General features: G+C 44.5%; 3 protein-coding genes across 3 annotated transcripts in view; 1 reads left to right on the top strand and 2 right to left on the bottom strand.

The window, feature by feature from the left end:
- Positions 1 to 16,816, top strand: part of LOC106813838 (5'-nucleotidase domain-containing protein 3-like) — a 56,000-nt gene extending 39,184 nt beyond the window's left edge. The window contains exons 12-18 of the mRNA XM_014818069.1: positions 4,323 to 4,407; positions 4,636 to 4,722; positions 6,070 to 6,123; positions 12,287 to 12,373; positions 12,533 to 12,603; positions 14,203 to 14,396; positions 14,989 to 16,816. Of these exons, the coding sequence (XP_014673555.1) occupies positions 4,323 to 4,407; positions 4,636 to 4,722; positions 6,070 to 6,123; positions 12,287 to 12,373; positions 12,533 to 12,603; positions 14,203 to 14,396; positions 14,989 to 15,080 (670 nt within the window). The 3' untranslated portion in view covers positions 15,081 to 16,816. The remainder of the gene's footprint in view (positions 1 to 4,322; positions 4,408 to 4,635; positions 4,723 to 6,069; positions 6,124 to 12,286; positions 12,374 to 12,532; positions 12,604 to 14,202; positions 14,397 to 14,988) is intronic.
- On the bottom strand, positions 6,551 to 12,087 carry LOC106813840 (biogenesis of lysosome-related organelles complex 1 subunit 5-like). Its single transcript, XM_014818071.1, has 3 exons — positions 11,842 to 12,087; positions 7,882 to 8,026; positions 6,551 to 6,995 (listed from the first exon to the last, which is right to left on the bottom strand). Exons 1-3 carry the CDS (start codon positions 12,078 to 12,080, stop codon positions 6,879 to 6,881), a joined length of 501 nt encoding a protein of 166 aa, XP_014673557.1. The 5' UTR covers positions 12,081 to 12,087; the 3' UTR covers positions 6,551 to 6,878.
- Positions 16,817 to 20,214: 3,398 nt separating the features above from the next.
- On the bottom strand, positions 20,215 to 22,291 carry LOC106813837 (G-protein-signaling modulator 2-like). Its single transcript, XM_014818068.1, has 2 exons — positions 21,971 to 22,291; positions 20,215 to 20,965 (listed from the first exon to the last, which is right to left on the bottom strand). Exons 1-2 carry the CDS (start codon positions 22,289 to 22,291, stop codon positions 20,645 to 20,647), a joined length of 642 nt encoding a protein of 213 aa, XP_014673554.1. The 3' UTR covers positions 20,215 to 20,644.
- Positions 22,292 to 24,042: the final 1,751 nt, after the last annotated feature.

The raw sequence follows: 24,042 nt of genomic DNA, 5'->3' as shown, positions 1-24,042 counted from the left end.
CTGTACGTACTTTACTTGTATAAGCTCATATAGCTTAGTGCTTACTGTGTTCGTTTCATTGCAACGGCCGTGGAGTTTTTCACACGTCGGCTTGATGCCACCAAGAGGTTCCAAAAGAAACATGAGTAAGTAATTTCAGGAGACATGGGTGATCAGTGACAGCTGCGCGAGCATTACGCTGTCTTAGCCGGGCCACCGCCGTTGAACCCTCTAAACCACCAGCTTCAACCTTCTAAACCACCAGTTCAACCCCCATATAATCAATCTACTTGGCGTATTCAAAATTTTTAGCGCTATCTTAGCCTTTAGTAGCAACATAATACAAATTCTGACTGTCCTTACTTTCACTATAAGACTCTACTCTACTTCCTTATCACAAACTATGCAAAGTATATATTATGAGTATGCCTAATAAACACAAAGTAATACTTTTATCTAATAATGATTATTAAAATGAACAAAATGAGGCGCCTGTTCAAACGTGAAGGGTCTGTTCAATTTGCTCTAAGCGCCTCTTAAAATTTTGTGTGCGCGCCTTGTCACATTTGTGCTTAATTTCAATGCCTGAGTGTATGTCACTCGTCATCCGTTACCCCATCAAGCAGCATTTGGTTAGGGCTCCACATGTGCGCTGATGAGCCAAAGCGATGCCTACATTTAAAACGAATTGAAACCAATCTGTGCGTAACGTTTTCTCGTTGTAGCCTTCGATTTCATCACAAAAATGAGTGCTGCAACGTTTTCTATCATGCACCTCGAGTAGTCGGCCTTGTTATCGTCTCTATCTAAAAGCCGTTAAAAACCTGTTTGATGTGTGTAAACTTACTGATTTATGGAGTTTGTAAATTGCTTGATTACAAAAATTCGCCGGATATGTTGCAAATCCACATGCAAAATCGTTTATTCGCGAATAATCTCTTGTAATAGGAATTAGAGATCTCTGCTAGCGATATTTATCTGTACATGTGTAGATCCATAGATCGCTAGATGGATGATTATTGTCAATTGTGTGATTCAGATAGCAGCATAGGCAATCCAGTGCAAGAAGTTGGCCAAAGAGATCTGATAAGAAGGGCATACAGATAGAACTAGACAGAGAAGACTCAAGCGTTTGGGGCATGTAAGAAGAGAGACGAAGGCAGGAATACTGAGCGATTTGCTGGAAGAATTTTAGAGAATCCCTGGAAAAAGACTGGTTGGCAAGACCAAAGAGAACCATGATGAGGAGACAGGCCAGAAACATCTGAAGACTATGAATATAGATGAAGGATCAACGCAAAGACAGAGAACCTGGAGAGATCATCGCAAGTCCAACCCCAGGCACGGAAAAAGATCGACATCTAAACGAAGCATGATGCATGATGATGATATGCGTGGATCCATCCCACATGTATACATGCATGATGCGCATATCATGCGATTAAGAGCAAATTGCCGCTTATTGCATGTATCGCGTGGGCTCAGGTGTCGCCCGCATGACTGACCCCTACCGTGATGTGATTAGTTCATCTTCTGAAAGTGCTAAAGCAGCAGTTAATACTCTCATCTTGCACATCTCCTGATCTCCTATGTTGCATGTTGGTGTTCTTGTACTGCTTGATCTCAGCAACCATACCACCTTTCGAGGTCAACGGAAATCCCTCAGTTGCTACACCGTGGTGTGACTACTTCCTGCATACGATATCTTTACTTGCGCCGCTACACAGCATCTTCATTTGCACATACAAACCCAGGGTCAGAAATTAGCGGTATCCCGATACCGCGGATAGTAGATTCTTGTGTTGGATACCAGAATTTCAAGCTTGGTATCCCGCCGGGATAGTAAAAAAAAATCGTCAAAATCGGTATGTGATATACATTGTATCAAGCGAACCAACAATGGTCTAGTCAATACGATCTGCAGTGTATGTCTGCTGCCATATCTGTGAATCTGTTTTCAGGTTTTTCATATCAATAATTACATTACATATTTAATAATTTTCAAAGCTATATCTATTGCATATTTCAAGATTTGGGAACCAACCATGTTGAAATTAATATCCAAAAAAATGGTACCAAGGATCTTTGGGGGATACCAGATTCGAATACCTGCGTATCCCGAATGGATACCATAATAAAAACCTAATTTCGACCCCTGCAACCCGTACAACACACCTCTCTCATTCTTTCTTACTCTACCCAAACTTCTCTGACTCAGACACATGATGGCCTGGGACCGTACATGGGCCGGGCTCGAATCACACCATATGTTAACACACAAAAACTATGGGCACACAGACGAGAGTGAAGAGCTATTCTGAAAACTCTATCTCATCTGCGTATCATCATTGCAACGATTAATCAACATGAATACGACGATGCATTTTCGCAAAGAACTATGTATCGGCTTAACACGTGACGAACTTCCAGGATACAATACGTGAAGAGAAGGACGACGGCATTGAAGCAGATGCTGCGGCAGGCTGAGGAGCAGGGAAAAAAGCCTCTTCCTCGTGCACAAACAGCAGAGCTATGCATTACGGTGAGCCAAGGTACCCCTCTATCTAAGCTCTGTGAAACCGCCGATGTACTTGCACGTGTGCAGACGCTTTAAAGTTAGGACAAATCCCCTTCTGACTACCTTCTATCCATGTGTTTGTTTCTCTGCTCATCAAATGCCCCCACGGCCGTCGGTAGCCTTCGAAAGGATTCATAGTCCATCTTTAAGATTCGCATGCTGATCGGAAAGCCAACGTAATTGTGTTATCCGATGCCACCGAAAATTTAGCCATGTTGTGGCTCGGCTAGTATTATTTGACACCATGAGCTATGCATTGCTGTAATACATTAGCTTGCATACATAAGCACATAATAATAGCGTCCACATATTATGAAAGATCAAGTATTGCATTTCTTGCGCTATCATTTACCAGCAAGAATGAATAATAGCTTACTTATTTACACTCCTCACAGTACTATATAAGATCAGGAGTAGCGGCGCGACACGAAATTAGTTATCATATCCTCCTAATACAATTTCTTATCCTTGCTGCCTTAAGTGCTCTTTCTATAAATATCCACGTGATTGTGTAACTGCCTGTGTGCTGTGCGTGGTGGGTCGTCGGCGTGATGTCGTGTGTGGGGGGGGGGGTTCACTGTGAGTCGTTGCATTCTGCCAACGCAGATGTGGTATAGAATCCACACGCATGCATGAAGGCATGAGCCTCGGTTGCAACGTTGCCCTTCCGAATTCGCGTCACGTATTTGCAACCTGCTGCAAATAAAGAGCTTGCTACGCTAAAAAAAAAAAAACAAAAAAAAAAAAAACAAAAAAAACGGAGACTTCAACGTGCCGTCGAATTGCTATCCAATAGGCGTCGGCACATTGCCAAAAAACATTCAGGTGACCAAAATGATTTTTTCCACTTGAATGAGCTGGTTTATTCTGCCCCTGATTGTTGATGAATTCGGCTAAGTAGCTTTAGCCAAATAGCGTAGAAAGTGATCAATATCTAACATGCAAATATTACTGCCTACGTTCTAATTTGTTTTTTTTATGGCCATCGCAGCTAACCTGTATTACAATATATGACAGCTTTGTATGTCCGGAAAATTGCATTGCCTATTACTTACAGTAATAAAGCCAGCATTGGCATAGAACCATTTAATAAAATAATCAAGTCGAAAGGTAGCCCATGTATCTGCCTTGGGGACAACTGCGAACGTGAGATCGTGTGATCTTATCATCATCACTAAGCCAGAACAAACCAAAGTTCTTCAAATAAACCAGCAGGTAAACTCGTCAACCCAAAGCAAAAGCGATCAGATCGAACCACATAGCGTGTAAGATACACCGAGTGGCCGACGAGAGTGGTGAGAGAGGCGCGGACGGGCAAAGATAAGACAAGAGAAGACAGGAGAGAAGACAAAGCGTGTGTCATGTATGTGCCGCTGAGACGAGAGAGAGAGAGACATGAGCAGAGATCAGAGCAGACAGAATCGAGAAAGACAAAGGAGAGAGAGAGAGAGCAAGAGAGAGAGACAGAGAGAGCAGAGGAGAGAGCAAGAAGCGAGCAGAGAGATCGAGTAGAGCAGATGAGAGAAGATCGAAGAGAGAGAGAGACGAGAGGAGAGAAGAGATCAGAGAGATGAGAGACGAGAGAGACAGAGAGAGAGAGAGAGAGAGAGAGAGAGAGAGAGAACTTTCAGCACGTGATGCCGTTAGCCAATATCTATTCGTATTATGCAATTTATTTGGAAATTGGAGAAAATAAAATTGGAAGCATACATGCACATGATGATTTAGAGCGGCCTATTTCAATTCACTTCGTTGCTTATTTCAGGCCATTTCGGTACTACGACGTTCAGAATAGAGCAAGAACTTGGAACTTTGTTACAAAACTCGAGAAAGGAAACATATACTCGGAGGTAAGAAGCAAGGCATTCCCAATAAGCTGGCGCTTTTGCTCTCCCGCCAACAGGAAAGCTCTGGTAGTGTCCGGTAATGCCGTGAGACAATACACGAAACCTTCGCACCTTTTCCATGGGTTGGCATCTGTTCACTGCACTTGAATTAGCGATTCCAGACACCCGGTGTCTGCTAACTTCTCCACTGTACGGCGCTATCTGTGACGGCGGGTCGATTGCACATTTCAGGGAAATATAGACCACTTCAAGAGAATGACTGGATGGGTAGGAAGCAAGGTGTTGTACTTCGGTGACCACGTCTATAGTGACTTGGCGGTAGGTTGTCAACAACGTGCAATAACTTCGCTCCATTCGAGCAGCATCGCGTCTCCCGTGGTATTGATTGGTAGTGACGTCCCGAAGGTCGATTATAATCGAACGTCAGTCGTTTGCAGCAACCGACTAAGCACTCGATTATGAAAATAAATAATTTTTTTGGTTACTTTTCTAACCTACACCAAACATAAGCAAGTATAACACTGTTACATAGCTTTTAGAATATTGTATTATAAACAAGTGCCGCAGAGCGACAGCGCTCAACTGACGTGTACTGTAGCCAGGTATTCTTCTGATAAACTCACTGGCAACCGAATCAAGTGCGCCCACCTGCCACCGCGTTTGCGCGCGTTCGCGCTCAGAGCATATATCTAGGATACTACTAATACAGATCTAAAATCTATGATAGGCTTTGCTATACCTACTGGTAGTACAGTAACAAGGATACAGCTGTGTAACTTTAATGACCGCTATATTAACATGTTATCATGGATATGCGTCGAGCGCGAGCGTAGTGGTGGTGGCGAGGGGAGGGTGGGGGGAGGGGGTGGAGGGGCTCTAATAGCAAAAGCAGTTCAGTCCTTTGTTAACAGTCATTAAATCCATGTTTAACCCTCCTCTTGAGGGTCAAAAGGTTATCAGACACTTACTCTTCGTACGTCAGCAGAACGTCGATTTCATGGTCCTTTCAATAAAGTGATGAAAATGGTAGGTCAGCTTTAAAACAAAAAAGTTATGCACTCGGTCTGTTAGACCATATCCTCAGAAAATGTGATATCTGACCTTTTCCCCACTGCCCTTTGACCTGTGACCTCCAATTTTGTGCTGGTGATGGGTTTCCTCCCCATCACACTATACACATGTATTGAATATTAAGAGCGTAGGTTGAGCCGTTGAGATTTGTGCCGCAATTCCGTATTTCCTCCTATACCTTGACACATCTTGAACTTGACCCTTGACCCCCCAAATTCGACATCCCGAGTCCTTTTCGCGACCCCCCCCCCTCCCCGACGTCCCGAATATCAATACCATACGTCGAGCGGTTAAGATTTGTGCCCAACTGTTGACGGACGGACGGATGCACGGACGGACAGACGCACGGACAATCACGCGATTCTACAAGCTGCAGCTGATTTGGTCATAATGCATTATATGATATATGATATATTTCAATATCTGGTATCCGCGATCAATAACATTCAATCGATTAAACTATATCTCGCTAATTTGTATTCATTTGTCTCGATGCACGAAGCACTCCAATTGGCCTTGAATCAAATATCTCACTCTCAGTCCACTCCTGCATGTCGGTCTTCAGTATTAAATGTAGGGTTTCTGTGGTTTCAGGATCCGGCGATTAGACACGGGTGGCGCACTGGAGCGATCATACCAGAGTTAGAGGTGAGCAAAAACTAGTGATGTCAAGTTATGAGTACATTAGACTAACTCCAGCGGTCGTTGAGAATCCCCGAGGTTTAGCTGCCAGGACGTTAGGAGTCGGTCTAGCAGAGTGTAGAAGTCTTGCGAGAGTATTTCATTTGTGAGGGTAATCGAGGAACAAGAGAAGCTTGGATGATTTCATTAACATGCATTTGACACGAGAGAGCTGCGTAGAGGATAATATTGCACCTTGCGTGTATACTGTATATGCCATATTTTTCGCGTACAGATATTTTTGCGAATTCAGACTTGACGAACAATTTCGCGGTCAGTGAATTATGAATTATGAATTATTCGGTATGAATTATTTGCGTGTAGTTAGAGCGTGTGCGATCCCTATAGTCAAAATTGCAATCTCGGCTAAAAAACAACATTAAACCACAATTTAGAATCATTTATATTTAACATACTTTAAAATAAAATCACACATAAACTCATAACAATAACAGAAAGCAAACATAAACAAATATATTACGATGGCATAATATCACTGTTCTCATCCCCTTGAATAATTATTGCCTAAATTTATCTAGCATAGCGCGCTAATCATGCCTACATAATCAGACAGTCACAGGTGTCTGTTAAATTACCTAACATTGTGTTATCCTTATGATATCAGTTAAATCTGGAATGATGAGTATGAAACATCTTGTTACTTGTATAACGTGATAAGAATCCAGTACTTGGGTGTGTATACTCAGGCTGAGGAATTTCTGCTAGCCATCGAATGGTTGCTTTGTACCGGGCGTGTATAGTCCCAGCTTCAGCTTGTCTTCAAGGTCAGCATAGTATTGTCTAAACTTCTTCTCCTCCTCAATGCTCTGTTGTTCGAGCTACAACGATAATACACTGTCTCACATCACGTTGGCATCGTAGTGATAACGTCCTGACACTATGGCGGAGCAATCGTAGCGGATGGAAGATTGCCAGATTTTAATTGAAGTTATTTCTGAGCGTAATCTATTTTAATGCATTTATATCAAGGTCTTATTGCTTCTTGAAGGTGGATGGCCTTTTTCATCTGTGTAAACAGTTGCATGGTTCATGGTGTGGCTGCCATAACCTTACTAGATATTTATATTCAGGGCATGGGAGGGGGAAATTTGCCTGAAGTTACAAACGTAATCCAAAGCTTTCTACGCCTTGGTGAAATTGCCCATGTGCACAGTCACATACATGCAAGCGTCGTCGACATGTGTCGCACAGGTGTTAATCGCCCTGTCGCTTCCGAACTTTCCATCGCCCAAGTGTCTTGATGCTATTTTTACTATTCAGAATACCCCAGAGTGTACAAAACTGCACCATTTTTGTAAAAAAAATATTCTGGGGAGGGGGGGACTTCCCGGACCCCATAGGAGAACAACTTTGGCGCTCACATTGATTAGACACGAATGTTCCAGTTATTTGTGAGTCCTACTTTTTTTAATCCTGTCTAATACCCTAGGTCCAGCCAAGAATAAATGTGTGTAAACCTAAATTCGATTTACAAGTTTAATGCTGAAAAGATGACTGAGCCATCTCCTCCATTTACTCTCCACGGTAAACTTCCAAGGGAAGTGTAACTCTGAAAACGTGATTGTTGCACAATATTTCGCCATAACAACAGCTTTAGACTATCGTAGAGGATAGATCGGCGCATGCAACTGCTCTCAGCACGCCTGCTGGCCGACTCATTCTAGCCTGCAATGGCCGCTGAGCGAGCGAGATAGAGATACGCACCTGCGTCTGCCACTGCTCCATATCCTCTCTGAACTTCCTCCACTCACAGGCCCTGCGCTCCTGCTGCTGCCTCTGCTCCTCGGGGGGTGTCACTCGGTACTGCTGTGCCCCCAGGTGCCGGCACTCCCCCGCCAGCAGACGAATCCTACGTGATAGTATTAAATGTGATATTAGGCTCCGTCTGTTTTGAATCTGTTATGATGGCTTTGCATTTAAAAAAAATATTTTTTGGTTTCGCCTCAATGCAACACAGGTTTGTAACGACAAGAGAAAAATGTCATTAGCAGTGATGGAAAAATCCATCTAGCATGTCTACTGCCTTATCGTACAGCACAGGGTTTCTATATACATACGAGGCACAGTGACGCACCGCCGTTGTCAAATTTAACATCGCCGTTGTGAAAATGTTCATGTATTTACCCGCCGCTGTCAAAATGGTGTCAACCCAAAAATATATAGATCACCACGTGCTTCTGGCATATTTAGATTGCCATGTGTGTTTATTGAGTCATGTGACACAGGGTCTACTCTTTTCCGTTATTTCCTTTTAATGCATTATGCGCGTTTTTCCCCCAAATTGGTCATTATCTCCTTTGTCTAATTTTCCCTCAGAAGAAAAACCCTGCAGCAGAGCTCTTTTTAGTTTTCTCAGAGGTCTAGATTTTTTTTTGCTCATTTGCAGTTATGTAAGTCATAATATACCGGGGTAATATTTTTAAAGTACTATTTTTAACTTTTCATAATTTAATAGTTTCCTGGCATTTTACCGTATCAAGCTAGAAGTCAACATTTTGCCATGCTCTGTAATAATGATGCATGTGTAAAATGCGTGGAGTATGGAATCGGAGATGACCTGAGCTATACATCAGCCGTGTTTTGCAGCCGCATAAAATTGCAACGCAGTAAAAACAAACCAAATGCCAGTAAAACCGGCAAGCTGCTTCATACTCAAACAAACAACTTGGTCGTAATTGCAACGTTGCTTTTTCTATGGCTGTATGGCTTCTGATGTTTGTGTAGAATAACAAAGGCAACTTGTGTTCGAGAGAAAGGTTTACAGTATTCCTAAGTGCTGTGGAAACGAGCACATGTGGTAGCGCATTAAAACACCTATATCCATTGAAAGGTCTGGCAGATTATACAGCCAATAGAAATTGTACATTGGCTATCCACAAAAAAACATTATTAGGTTTATTATATGGCACCGAATATCCTCACAATAACTACAGGTTTTAGGTCTAGTCATGATCATTATTACCTTGATAGAAAAATTTAGGACTGTGATCATGCATATCAGAATGTAAAATCATATTAGATAGAATAAATATCTTGAGCTCAATTGAGCTTATAGTGTCTGTTCAAACCAGAAGAGTTACAATTGAGCTATTTTGCCCTGTTACCAATTACTGTGAACGTGAGTATGGAGTATATTGACTGTGTTACCCTATATACCGAGTTGTGCAATGGTAGCAGCTGAAGACAATCTGGATAAAGAGCGGTTAATGCTGGCCGCAGAAACAAGTCTGTGCCATACACACTGAACATGTAAAATACAATAGATTCTAACTGACTTATATACGTGGAGTAATCAACAGGAAGCTCTGGCCAAGCAGCATTGCGGCAGTGGCGTGCTAAAAGCTTGATGCCAAAAATGTTGGCAATTTGGCATACACACGTGCAGGGCCGGATTCAGACATGTGGAGGCCCCTGGGCAGCCTTCAGTAGTGGATCCATGCCCACCCTACCTTAGAATACTAAAAACTAAAAGGTGACAAGACATAGTTACATTCATCCATAAAGTACATTTTTTCAAGTGGAAAGAATCTGAATAAGCAAGCAAGAAATTCAATGTTGAGATGGATGACGTTAGATTTTAGATGTTTGTCTTCCGATGTGTGCTGAGCAATGGCAGGAAAACACCCAGTTAGCTGTTTCGACCACTCACAAACAAATACAATATGGCTTGCGTATGTTGCTTTAATATGACGTAAAACGCGCACAATATCATATGGTTTTGATTGCTACGTGCGTGTCGTTCAGGTCAGCCTACATTTTTCCTTACTTTTTTTTTCATGAAATATGTGGAAGGCCCTGGTTGTGGAGGCCCCAGGGCAACTATCCAGCTTACCCAGTCCTAAATCCGACCCTGCACACGTGAAAGTCGTGTAAACTTATCTAGTTTGACTGACCGAGCAGCATATACAATAATGTAACCAAACACAAGAGTAGATTTGTGTTGGGTTACATTATTGTATCTAACCGAGCAGGATTATGCAAGGGAGCGTGGTTATTTTGCTTAAATACAGATAAGTGTTAGTAAGTCACACCAGACTGATACACTATTTGCCAAGTTATGCCAGCCACGTTGTTCTACAATCAGGTCCAACTATGATTTTCCTGTACTATAGATGTCGCCACGTTCTAAAGATCTCTAGCATTGGAATCAGTGGAAAAGTTCACAGGCATGTTCAAATGCTTTTTATGTCCCGTGTCCGTCTTTTATGTACACGTATGATGTATAACTAGAGAATGATCATCATTGTAGAATTCTCTATTATTAGAACATTTTACGTGTATACCGGTATCACGGTCTGCGACCCAACAAGAGTAGGGTTACAATGCGAGCCTATTCTTTTCTTTGGAGGAGCCCCTGAGTGATTCACTCAGGGTGGTTTTATGGTGCGTTTTTCGAGACTAAAACTTCCGCTAACTTCGGCTCCTGTGCTACCTGACATGCTGGCTCTGGTGATGTCATGACTGACAGCAGGCATCCCATGATGCATTCGATCTTGGAGCCGAAGTTAGCCGAACGCTATACGCATTGGGAATGCGTACGTCACAGGTCAACAGAAATGACGCTGGAAGTATCGCCGCTCGTCACTTCAAAATTTTGTAACAGGTTATATTAGTTTAATACAGAGTATTGTGATACATAGTAAGTCCCAGGATAGCGGAGAAAGGTTCGTGTTTAGAATAAACCCAGTTTGGAAAAACGCACCATAAAACCGCCCTGAGTGAATCACTCAGGGGCTCCTCCAAAGAAAAGAATAGGCTCGCGTTGTAACCCTACTCTTGTTGGGTTACATTATTGTATCTAGGTCTGCGATTGCACCAGTCTGAAATTACCCCCAGCACATCGTGCGCAAGCGTGACTTAGCGCTGGATAAATGTGATTGCCGCAGTCACAGTCTGAGATTAAATTAGAGTCTGGCAAAATGGGCCCAAGGATAGAGAACATGGGTCCCAATAAAACCAATGTGCCTAACCCTAACCCTAATTCTAACCCTGGCCCTAACGGCCCAAGGATAGAGAACATGGGTCCCAATAAAACCAATGTGCCTAACCCTAACCCTAATTCTAACCCTAACCCTAATCCTAACCCTAACCATAACCCTAACCTATTATATTGATATAATATTATATTTATATTGATGTAAATGACATTGGTTTTATTGGGACCTATGTTCTCTATCCTTAACCGCAAAATGAGGGTAAATTCAGACTGGGGTAATCTCAGACCGGGCTGGAATTGTTCGCGCAAATTATATCTTAACCTGGGTGCCCATAGGAGGGTAAATTCAGACTGGGGTAATCTCAGACCGGGCTGGAATTGTTCCCGCAAATTATATCTTAACCTGGGTGCTCCGCGGCAGTCTCATTTACCCAGTGTTACTGCGCTTTACACCCGGCGCTACTGACGCATGCGCACGACGTGCTGGGGTAATTTCAGACTGTGCCACCGGCTTGAAATTATGACCCGTATTATAATACTGGTAACAATACTGAATACACAATCAGTATAATCAGTATCGGTGGATTGTAATAGAGGGTTTTTGTACCTTTCTGTTAACCCGACCAGACTGTGTGACTGACGTCAATATACATCAATATGACATACATCAATATACATCAATGACGTCAATATTCTAACCCTAGCATGGTACCGTTTCTTGGAGCTACCTTTCTGTCAATGATGGTATATCTACAGCGGCACTGGCAATATCTTCTGCACAAGCTTGTGTCTGAAGAATGCAATTGTGAACCTCTTTGATAGGCCTACTCTTCTCTTCCCTATCGTTTCTCTTTGTTTCAAACTCTCTTACAAAGTACTTGATCTCAGCTTGTATCACAGGCCGGTGGTCGAACAAGCGAGAATAAATCTCTCCCGTATCTTTCACAATGTTTTCAATCGATGCCATGTTTACAGACGAGTGGTGCCATCTTCAGTGGAAATATAAAAATAAAATGTAATCAGTGTCTTTCCTCTTGCGGTTATCGTGCGCTATTTCTATAGACGATAATTATTAAGAAGAAACACTGTCCTATTTATTGGAGGCCTTTCACTAGTATGTGTGTAATTATGGCAGCTGTATGATGCTTACCACCACTTCCCTCTTTTCTATAGCATGAGATCAAAGTGATTAACTCCACCCCATACAAGTCCAATCTTGTGTGGTTACAAGCGCTACAGACGTTGATAGCAAACATGCAGGTAAATCGGATGTATTATATCTATCATCACTGTTGGTTTACGATGCCTGCAAATGGTAGTTTACTCACAAAACTGTGTAATCGTGTAATGGAAGAAAAAAATTGAAGTTAAAATTGGGATGTCTAGCTAAAATGTGGGCTGAATTGCTTCTATAAACAGGATTTCCAGGAAGATGATCCAGAAGCTCAGAGAGTCGTTCATGCATGGAAAGCTGAAAGATACCAACTCAGGTAATAAAAGACGATTACATACGTTATGTAAATCATAGCTGTAAAATGCCATATATTGTATTGGGTGTGTACACTAGATTTAATTGTGTAAGTTATACATGTGTTACATTTATCTGATGTGTATGTTCATAACTGCACACCTGTTTATTTTTGTGTATGTCCATACCTGTGTCTACTTTTGTTTATGTTCGTACTTGTGTTGTATAGGTGCAAGATTATACCTGTCTTGTATATGCATAAGGGCATACCTGTAGTTGATAACCTGGGAACAACCTGGGGGCCGTTTCACGAAGCGCTCGTTAAGTTAGTGATGGGTTAAACTTAAAGAGGGGTTTTAGGATATCCTTATATATAGAGTGTTTCACGAAAGCCTCGCTAAGTTTCCACGTTTCACAAAAGTCTCGCTAACTCAACGACGTTGCTATTAAGGAGGAATCTTAAGGACAGGTCAGGGGCAGTACTTGGGCTATCGTACAGCAAGCAACGCGAGGTTTCCCGCGTGTTTTCATTGTTTTGGCAAGCAGTAGTGTAAAGCGAAAACCCGCCGAGAAGGTAACTTCTCTGTGTCTACGAGAATACTGTGCAAGGCCTGTGAAGGCATGACACGCAGGGTTAAGTGTGGCTAAGAAGCTTCTTATTGTGGTAGCAGATTTTGAAGAGATGAAATGCTTCCTTGCACCTTACATGTGCTTCGGCTGTTCGTGTATGTAATTACTGTATACTATGGCGCCAATACTGTATCAAAGTAAACGTAAATCTAAACCTACTGAATTTATGTTACGTTTTTGTTCAGTCAATACGTCATTTGTGGTAGTTCTATTTGCAAGAAATATGACAACCTTGCTTTAGTTTAATTATTTCTCAGGTACTTGGCATTTAAAAATACTTTTAACCTATTATTTTTAGTTTGCACGCTGTTGTACCTGCATTTATTAAAACTAAATGACGCCAGAGATTAGCGTAGCAACTCACAGTGAGCTGGGTTGCCATTAGACTTGTAACATGTCTCTATATATATAGACTATCTAGTAGCAAGGTGTAGAGATAGGGTACCAGTCTATGCCGCCAGCAACATCGTTACAGCTGAATTTTAAAGACCGTCTAACAACGCACCAGTATAAGTTTCATGAAATACTTTAACGAGGGACGTTTAGGACAGCGTTAGGCTCTCGTACAAGAATTCTAAAGATATCCTTAAGATGGTGTTTTTACGATAGCTTCGTGAAACGGGCCTCTGTATCATATAGCCCCTGGGGAGGGGGCAAGGGGGCAGCTGCCCCCCTAGATTTTGGATCAAAATTAAAAATTAAGCTTAGCCAATAATCGTAAATAACCCTAACGTGATTTTTTTGGTCACTTATTCGTGAAAGCCTCGTCTCGGACCTACCCCTACCACACTATGGACGTCGATCAAGAGCTGCGCCCGTCCTTCATCATTACACAGTCGAGTCATGAAATTTTGCTCCCATAGGAATTCGCTCAGCCTACGGCCCTGTATAGGTGTTAGCAGATTGAAAGCACATTGCGTGGGGCGTACGTAGTCGGCTATCGACCTGTGTTCTCAACTGTTGAACCTCGTACCTGTCTCACGCGTCGCAGGAACAGCCTGAAGGAGATGTTCAACCCTCGCTTCGGCAGCATCTTCCGCACGCACACGAACCCGACGTACTTCAGCCGCCGGCTCGCCCGCTTCGCCGACATCTACACGTCGTCCGTCACCAACCTGATGCACTACACGACGAAGCACACGTACTACCCGCAGCGCGCCGCCCTGCCGCACGAGCTCGACCCCGGTATGGCTCCCCTGATCATGTTCCGGTCGGCCGAGCAGCCGCACGGGTAGAGTGGGGCACGCGGGACGCCTGCACGTTCATCACGCGCGCGCGTCACACCGGGAACCTCGGCGTGTTCTCGGTGTGCTAACGACGTTCGTTGCGGCGGCGTTGTCCACGTTGCAGCAAACTTTACGGCCTGTGCGCGTAGGTGGTGCCATTTTAGGTTGAGATTACTATACGGTGACGTCAGCTTTTGCATGTTACGGCACATTACGTAGTGGGACTGCTTTAATAGTCATTGTTTGAGCATGAAATTGGATTGGTGTAGTTTTCATCAGCCCATGTGCCCAAGATTTGTTGCACACTAATTACCACAAGGTTCAACACCACGTCATATTGGAGTCGGTGTGTTTATTTGAACGACACATTACAGTACAATTACATTTCAATTGTACTGTAATGTACCCGTTACACGGTGTTAGATCGCAGTACAATTTATTTATGATTGTTTTCATTGCTCCACCTTTCTACCTACTCACGCGTTCCCTCAGGTGCCAATGTGTCACCGTTTCGTTTTGTTTTTCTGAATGTTTTTGTTTGCTTGTCGCAGGTGCTGCCTTCTATAACGTTGATGCGACGTTGACCGAGACATTGTCGTCGCTAAGCGTGCAGACGCCTAGTGGCCTCGCTGCCTTTAGCTAGGCGGCCATCTTGTTGACACGTGTACACGTCCCCTGCATGCATGTGACGTCGTGACGTCTTTAATGTCGGGCGTGGCTGCCGGAGTGCAGACGCCATGCCACGACATGGTTGCTCAAGTGTTGCACGTGCCTGCAAGTCTCAGCCACCAGGTGGCACTGCAACACCTGATTATTGTTTGCTTCCCCTTTGTGCGTGTGTGTGTGTGTGTGTGTGTTTATTTCTTTGTTGTTGTTGTTTGCTGGGTGAGTTTTGCTGTCTAAGCAACGACTGCTATGCAAGGTTCGGTTAGCATGCTGCAATGTTGTCACCGTATGGTGTAAATGCGGTAGTTGCACATGCTGTTAAGTGCACAGTGGGAGAAGTGTGGGTATAACCACTGTTAGCAGATGGGGTAATTGTAATGGGTACAGCCATTATTAAAGTGCGGTAAAGTTCTTGGGTGTAACCGATGTTGCCTGCTTCAGTAAAAGTAGTGCGTGTGAACCACCATTGCCAGCTGGGTTAAAGGTAATAGGTACAAACAACCGTTGCAAGCACAGGCGCAATGGTGCTGTGTGCATTATTGTAAGGCATAAAACAGGAAGGCATTTTTTCCTATGTGTGGAAACAATGCTCATAACCCTCAGGTGGATAAGACATGTAATTAATGTTCTGTGAGCTGCCAGCTAGTCGCTCTTATTGACGACTCTGAGACGTAATCCTTATTTTGATATGATCGAAAGCTAAGCGCACGTCTCACTGGCACTGGTATGTTTTATACGAAAAGCGTGGCTGTTCAAAACAGCTGTTTTTGAAATAGATCACAATCGTGTTTATTAACTACGCTTATATATATACATATATATTTATAATAGTTTATTGACGAGCTAGGGTTTGTTTTTTGAATAATGATGTCTTCGGGAGTACATGGTAATCTGTTTATCATGTATTACCGACATCTTGTTAATTGATGGCCGCGATTCTTGGATTTATTTCTCTCATGGTGATACTTCACCAGGAGTAAATCGTACCTTATCATTTACTCCTGATAACCGTGATCACGGAGCGAGCTTAATTGGTATAGCTTAATTGGTATGGTTGGAGGAGAACGCTTAGAAATAATGGCCCACGCTCGATTAGTTGACAGATTGATTGATTTGATTGATTTTTGAGCTCGATTGAGATGTGCTCATTTATCTACATGTCATCTTGGCGGGTGCTCGGGTGGAGAGAGAGAGAGAGATGTGCTCCGCGTGGGTAGTGAGGTGGAGGCTGCTGTTTAATTAATACATTCTCTACATTCTGGTACCTTTTCTAGATCTATTATTATTGTTATATATATCCCAATGTTCGCTCTAGGCAGTCGGGTGTTTACCCGGTTATCTATATCTGAGGCGCGATGAAACGCACGCGCTCACATAACCTGTACATGTAGGCTTTCAAATTTGGTCGATTGCCGAGATATTTCCGGAACTTAGCAGGGAGCACACGTGCCCGCGTGAAAGCTTTATGTTATCATCAGCAGTTGTGATATTATGAAGAGTATGATAATAACCCATGGGGTATTATCTTACTCTTGATATTATCAGGAGTTAATAAAGACAATTTGTCTTAATTAACTCCTGATATTATGTTATCGTCGGCGGTGTAAGAAGAGAAGATCGTTGCGAATCAACATTGGTGCTCGGGTGGAGACAAAGCCGTACGCAGGAAATTTTCTGTAGGGGGGCAAATACGCAGGAAATTTTCTGTAGGGGGGCAAATACGCAGGAAATTTTCTGTAGGGGGGGCAAAGGTACTCCCCACGCCCTCTATTGCCCTATTTGTCCCATTAAAAGGCATACTCTGAAAATCTCTAGGGGGGTCAACTGCCCCTGCTGCCCCCCTGCTGCGTACGGCCTTGGGTGGAGAGAGAGAGAGATCCACGTGGGTAGTGAGGTGGAGGCTGCTGTTTAATTAATACATTCTCTACATTCTGGTACCTTTTCTAGATCTATTATTATTATGTTATATATATCCCGATGTTCGCTCTAGGCAGTCGGTTATTTACCCGGTTATTTATATCTGAGGAGTGATGAAACGCACGCGCTCACATAACCTGTAGGCTTTCAAATTTCGTCGATTGCAGAGATATTATAGAGAGCGTCACCTGTCATTGCCAGTCTCGCAATTTTTTACGAGTTGCAATTGCGGTTTGCATTTAAAAAATACAATCAGGTTTTTTGCAATAAACTTTTACTCGTTGGCTTGTATGTATGCGTCGCCTCGGTGTATGCCTGTATGAATACTCACATTGTATGTATATGTACATACGTACGCACGCACGCACGTATGCACACACACACACACACAATGCTTTATGTTTCATTAAAAACAAGGCATGCTACATAAAATCATGTGATACACAATAATAAAGGCGAATCTACGGGAGGGAACAGCGCTTCTGCTGGTGCTCCGCTACGCCAGGCCTGATACTCTTCTTCCTTCGCATTATTAGTCTTAGTCCACTCAAGTGAACTCTTCTCCTCTATTTTTCCCTATCCTACACTTCGTGTGTCGCCAATCCCTTTTTCAAGTCATTCTTCACGCAGTCCTTCCTGGATCCATCTTGTCCTCGGTTTTCCCTTCCTCTTCTGCTTGGTGGTTGCATGTTCAGCGTGCATCTTCCTATGCAGTTGTCCTCTCTTCTCCTCACATGTCCAAACCATTGTAACCTCCTGTACCTTATTTGATATTATTGTTACCGTCACCCTTTCTCTAATCGTCTCATTCTTGATCTTGTCTTCTCTTGTTTTTCCACATATCCACCTAATTAACATCTTCATCTCCGCCACCTCCAGCTTTCTCTCCTGGCTTTGTTGTATAGGCCAGTATTCAGCACCATACACCATTGCAGGCCTGACCACTGTTTTTATAAATCTTTCCCTTTAGTCTGGCAGAGATTCTTTTATCACATAGAATTCCTGACGTCTTCCTTCAGTTGTTCCAACCCACCTTGATTCTTGCGTTAATTTCCCTATCTAGCTCCCCTTCTTTATCTATTGTCGAGCCAAGGTATTTGAAGCAGGCCTGATATATCGAGTATTTATCCGAGCGATAATTTGTGATATTTTAAATGGAATATACTAGCTCAAAGAAGAAAATATATAGTATAAATCTATCAGATTGCAACTACATTCTCTAAAAAAACTTAATCTGCGTTGATACTAACAAACCTACCGGTCCGTAGTCACCGCTATCCTCTTTCTCGTGTATTCTGAATGCAGCCCTCGTACGCTTAATATAGGTGCGTATAATATATATGTACATAGTAAGTACATCTCGGGTGCGAATACGTACGTTTTATCATAGAGGCGGAGGTAATCTACTGAACTATTGCGCACGATACGTCGATATTGCGGGCAATGCACGCACGCACGCACGCACACAAACGCACGCACGCACGTACGGACGCACAGACAAACAGATAGATAGAGGTAAGGAAAGACAGGTAACCACAACGCTAGATATAAAACCGGCAGATGCGAAGAGCAGCAAGCGATTGTTTTTTTATGAATGGGTTATTTTTTATTACCAGATACATTATTAAATACATTGGCCACAAAATGCCAAAACCAGTAGAGCGACTGATACAACCACGCCGTCCACTCTGTTCTCGCAACTACCTACACCTGCTACTACGTATCTCGCTCTCGCTTAGGAAATAATGAAACCCACAGAGTTTCTCACAGAAATCTCCAACTCAACGGTACGAGAACGCCGGTGTACCGGTACGCCGGCGCGTTTGGCTGCATGCACCAGGTAACCGGTAGCCTGTTCCCAACACCGCGGATTCATTCTTCAAGCCTCCTTCCTCGCCAGGGAGCGTCGTTGCGTCCTACTGACGAGCGAAAGTGGCGTGATTCGCACACGATCGTTTAGTTAGTTACTAGTAACGTAGATTACGTTCAACCTAAATCGACATCGCCCGGTTATGAACCGATGAGCGAAAACTCGCTAAGAAAAACCACGCCGACATCTCGAAAAATGGCTGCGTACGGCGTGTTTTGCGTACTGTGTACGCTGAGCTGAGACTCTAAGTGGTTGTTACATCAAACAAGCGTGGCGGTGTGATCGTGCCCGCGCGCAGCCCACACGGCGGGCACTGTGTGTGACATGCAAGCTATCAAGTGCAGTATAACGCATCCTGTCAGCTCACCATAATTCTGATGCAGCAGCTGCTGCTGCAGCTGCTATTGCTACTGCTGCTGCTGCTGCAGCTGCTATTGCTACTGCTGCTGCCGCTGCAGCTGCAGCTGCTATTGCTACTGCTGCTGCTGCTGCTGCTGCTGCTGCTGCTGCTGCTGCTGCTGCTGCGCAGAAAACGAGTAGAAAAGGTTTCGATGGATCGACGCCTTATGAATACTCGTGTGCAAGCGACAGGAGACAAGGTAAAAGCGTTTTACTTCGAAAATGCGGCAGCTAAAAATACTCGGCACGAAAGAAACACGACTGGCATCGAACGTGAGAACATAGGTACCAACATACTGACAAATTACTGACACGTGCCCCACCTCCCCCTCCCCCCATTTCTCTCTTTTCTCCTCCTCCTCCTCCTCTTTGCGCCACACACTTTACTCGAACGCGCAGGGTTCTTCGCGGTGAGAGAGATTTCTTTCGCGGCCGCGCAGACGCGGTGATTTCAACTGAAGCCGAACTCGTGAAGCCCACGCAGCCGTGCGCCGGCTACAGCAGAGGCTGCTGCTGCTGATGCTGCTGCTGCTGCTCTGCTGCTGTTGCTGCTACTGCTGCTGCTACCGCTGCTGCTGTCTGCCTGCTGCTACTGCTGCTGCTGCTGCTGCTGCTGCTGCTGCTGCTGCTGCCACTGTCTGTCTGCTGCTGCTGCTGCTGTTGTTGCTGCTGCCATTGCTCCCGCTGCTGCTCCCGCTGCTGCTGCTGTTGTTGTTGCTGCTGTCTGCCTGCTGCTCGCCTCATGTTTGCAGATTTATTGCGAAGAGAACGACCGCGCGCTTGCGTACATTTCGCTCGTGCAAAAACAGCCGGCGTGTTTACTCTGCGTCCGGTCGATCGCATGAGGTTGCCGCAGGCATGCACGCACGCACGGACGCACGGACGCACGCACATACACACACACGCACGCACGCACGAACACACGCACATACACGCACGCACATACACGCACGCACGCACGCACGCGCACACACAGGCGCACGTACACGCACACGCGCACACGGCTGGGGGAGGGATGAGCAGGAAGCGTGGCCGGCTCAACGACATTTAAGTAAACAAAAACATGATCTCGTTCACAACGACGCTCACTCCGAACATCGGCCGCCGCGCCGCCGCGCCCCCGCGGCCCTAGGTGGCGCCACCGACGCCGGCGATGGCTCCGCTACAGTTTACACACTAACACGTGCTGTGACGGCCTCCGGCAGGTGGCGCCGTGTCCCGCGCGACGAGCGTCTTGCTTGACAAGAGGGCATCTCGACAGCGTGCGGCGTAAAAAAAAGGCGAGTGTTCTCGGCGGGGCCCCGGGGAGCAAAACTCTCTCGAGTGAAAAATCGGCGCCGTGCGCGGGCGCGCCCCTATTTCTTCTTCTCCTTCTTTGAGCCCTTCTTGGAGCCCTTGAACGACGACTTGAACGACGAGCGGGCCGAAGAGAAACCGCTTCCTCCTCCTCCTCCTCCTCCTTCTGCTGCTGCTGCTCCTCCTCCTCCTGCTGCTGCTGCTGCTGCTGCTGCTGCTGCTCTTGCGCTGTTCTCCGGCAGCTGGCTTCGCTGGTCGTCGATGCGGCCGGACTGTATGCGCTGGATGAGGTTGAAGAAGTCCTCGTCGGGAACGGTGGGGGCGCCACCGTCGTGCACGCTGATCGGCAGCGAGCTGCGCTGGTCTTCGATGCGCGTCGCCTGCAGGACGGCAACATCACAGAGATGAGAGGTGGGAGAGCGAGCAAGAGAAGAGAGAGAGAGAAGAGAGAGAGATAGAGAGAGAGATGAGAGAGAGAGAGAGAGAGAGAGAGGAGAGAGAGAGAGAGAGAGAGAGAGAGAGAGAGAGAGGAGAGAGAGATAGAGAAGAGAGATGAGAGAGAGAAGAGAGAGAAGAGAGAGAGAAGAGAGAGAGAGGAAGAGAGAGAAAGAGAGAGAGAGAGAGAGGAAGCAGAGAGAGAGAGAGAGGGAGAGAGAGAGATGAGGAGGAGAATAGAGAGAGAGAGAGAGAGAGAGACGGAGACGAGAGAGAGAGACAGACAGAGAGAGGGAGAGAAAGAGAGGGCGAGAGAATGAGGGGAGTAATAGAGCGAGGTGAGAAATAAGAGTGAGAGAGAGAGGTGTAAAAGAGAGGGATAAGAAATGAGAGAGCGAGAGAGAGAAAAAGAGAGAGAGAGAGAAGGAAAGAGGGACCGGTGAGAAGCAGAGACAGGAAAAGAAAGGGAGAGGGCCAGAGAGACAGAGGAGAGAGAGAGAAGGAAAGAGGGAGAGAAGTAAAAGGCGGAGAGAAGAAGAGAGAGAGAGAGAGAGATATAGCAAGAAGCAGCACACGTGCTCTCTATGAGTACAGCATCTCTCACCTGACACCACACCTCACACCTCATCACTCACCTGAACTTTTCATCTCTCACCTCACACCTCATCTCTCACCACATCTCTCACTTGACACCTCACCACTCACCTCACACCTCATCTCTCACCACATCTCTCACTTGACACCTCATATCTCACCTGACACCACACCTCACACCTCATCTCTCACCTCACCTCACACCTCATCTCTCACCTGACACCTCGTGACTCATTTGACATTTCATCTCTCACCTCACACCTCATCTCTCACCACATCTCTCACCTGACACCACACCTCACACCTCACACCTCATCTCTCACTTGTCACCTCACACCTCACACCTCATCTCTCACCTGACATTTCATGAGCATCTCTAGGAAGCTGTCGTCGAGGCCGGCGGCGGGGCCGCCCTGCTGGCTGCTGCTGGCGAGCAGCTGACCGATGACCGCCTGGTTGCGCTGCAGGCCGGGCAGGTCGGGCAGGATCGCGCGCTGGTCGTTGAGCCGGTTCGCCTGGAAGCCGGCGATCATGTCCATCAGCTCGATCTTCTGCTCCTCCGTCTCTGCAAGTGCGGCAGACGAGAGAACGTGTGAGACGGCAGCTTCATCATCGCGGCCTTCATTCATGGCTTCATTCATGGCTTCATTCATGGCTTCATTCATGGCTTCATTCATGGCTTAATCACGGGTGCAGCGAAGAACAGGCGAGAGCGCGTGGTAGACAGACGAGTGCAAGCACTGTCAGTTTAATGTCGAATCAGCGCAGCAGGTGAGAGTATAGAGAGACGTATAGAAGCACTAGTAGAGCAATAACATAATGGATCAAATAGAGCAATGACGTAATGGATCAAATAGAGCAACACGTGGAAGTATAATATATATACACTAGCGGGATACCCAGCATTGCCCGGGGAAATCAGTGGCGTTAGTCAGTTGGTGACCGCTTGGTTGAAAGGAAAATACCCCCAAAAATCCAACTATCTATCTATCCATGAATCCATCCATGCATCCATCCCATTCCATGCCATGCTATCCCATCGCACCGCATCCCATCCCATCCCATGCCATGCCATGCCATCCCAAACAGTAAAAAATAATAAGAAATCAAAAGATAAAAGACATAAAAAAATAAAAAATAAAATCCTATATAGGGTTCGAGATACGAACAAATCTGTGGAACGAATTAATTCGTATCTCGGGATCCATATACATATATAAATAAACTAGAAAAGGGCAGTTGTCGCCAACTACATGTATCCCCCGTGTTCTCCCCAAGATGTGTAAGTATACGAAGTTTGGTCGCACTAGGTCAATTAGGGGTCGAGTTAGAGAGTGGAAGGGAAATATGATCAAGGTCAAAATAAAGGTCAAAGAAAGGTCGCAGTGACCTGGTTTTGGTACGCTGCTCACACTTCTCCCCAAGATGTGTAAGTATACAAGTTTGTAGCGCTAGGTCAATTAGGGGCCGAGTTAGAGAGCGGAAGGTAAATATGATCAAGATCAAGGTAAAGGTCAAATAAAGGTCGCAGTGACCTGTTTTGGTACTCTGCACACCTTCTCCCCAAGATGTGTACGTATACCAAGTTTGTCACGCTAGGTCAATTAGGCGTGTCAGTTATAGAGGGCGAAGCGGAAATTCTCTCCGGCGGACCGAGCGGCTGTGGCGGCGGCTGGGGAGACATGAAACCATAGTATCCCACCGACTTTCGTCGCGGGGGATACAATTAATTAATAATATATATATATATATATACATATATATCAGACATAAAGAGGCACTATGAGTGCAATGACATAACAGAGCAAGCACGTGCGGAGTACTATATAAATTATATATATATATATATATATATATATATATATATATATATATATATATATGATGTTAGTGAGGATTAAAATAACTATAATTCGTCCTTTAGCGGGCAATAATTTGGCGCCAAAAAGTTACTTTGTGTGTGAGCCACTGATAATTCCGTCGATATGTAGAAGTTTGATAAGCCTAATGTTGTAAGTTTACACTAATAACTAGTACGTATTGTTTGAAGATAAGATTGTTTGTGCAAGGTTTAAAAGTTTATTAGCTATTTGTTATTGTAAGTTTACACTGACTCTGGATATGTGTTTTAAATGTTCAGTTATTAGGGGTAAACATTAGGATACATAGATAGTAGCCTATAGTATAATTATAACATACATAGGATGTGACCCATTTCATTTGGGCAATGTTTGTTCTTTTTCTTTTCATTAAATCACAGATTGAACCTCGCAGTATGCATGGTATCTCCATGGGCTATATCGTGTTAGTAGTTAAACATCGACGATGGATTGATATAGAAATATCTACTACATATATATATATATATAAATATATATATATATATATATATATATAATATATATAGCAGACGTCAGCATCACTCTTC

Source organism: Priapulus caudatus, unplaced genomic scaffold (genome assembly GCF_000485595.1).
Source record: "Priapulus caudatus unplaced genomic scaffold, Priapulus_caudatus-5.0.1 Scaffold833, whole genome shotgun sequence".
NCBI classification, from domain to species: Eukaryota; Metazoa; Priapulida; class Priapulimorpha; order Priapulimorphida; family Priapulidae; genus Priapulus; species Priapulus caudatus.
This window is presented reverse-complemented; position numbering and strand designations above follow the sequence as displayed.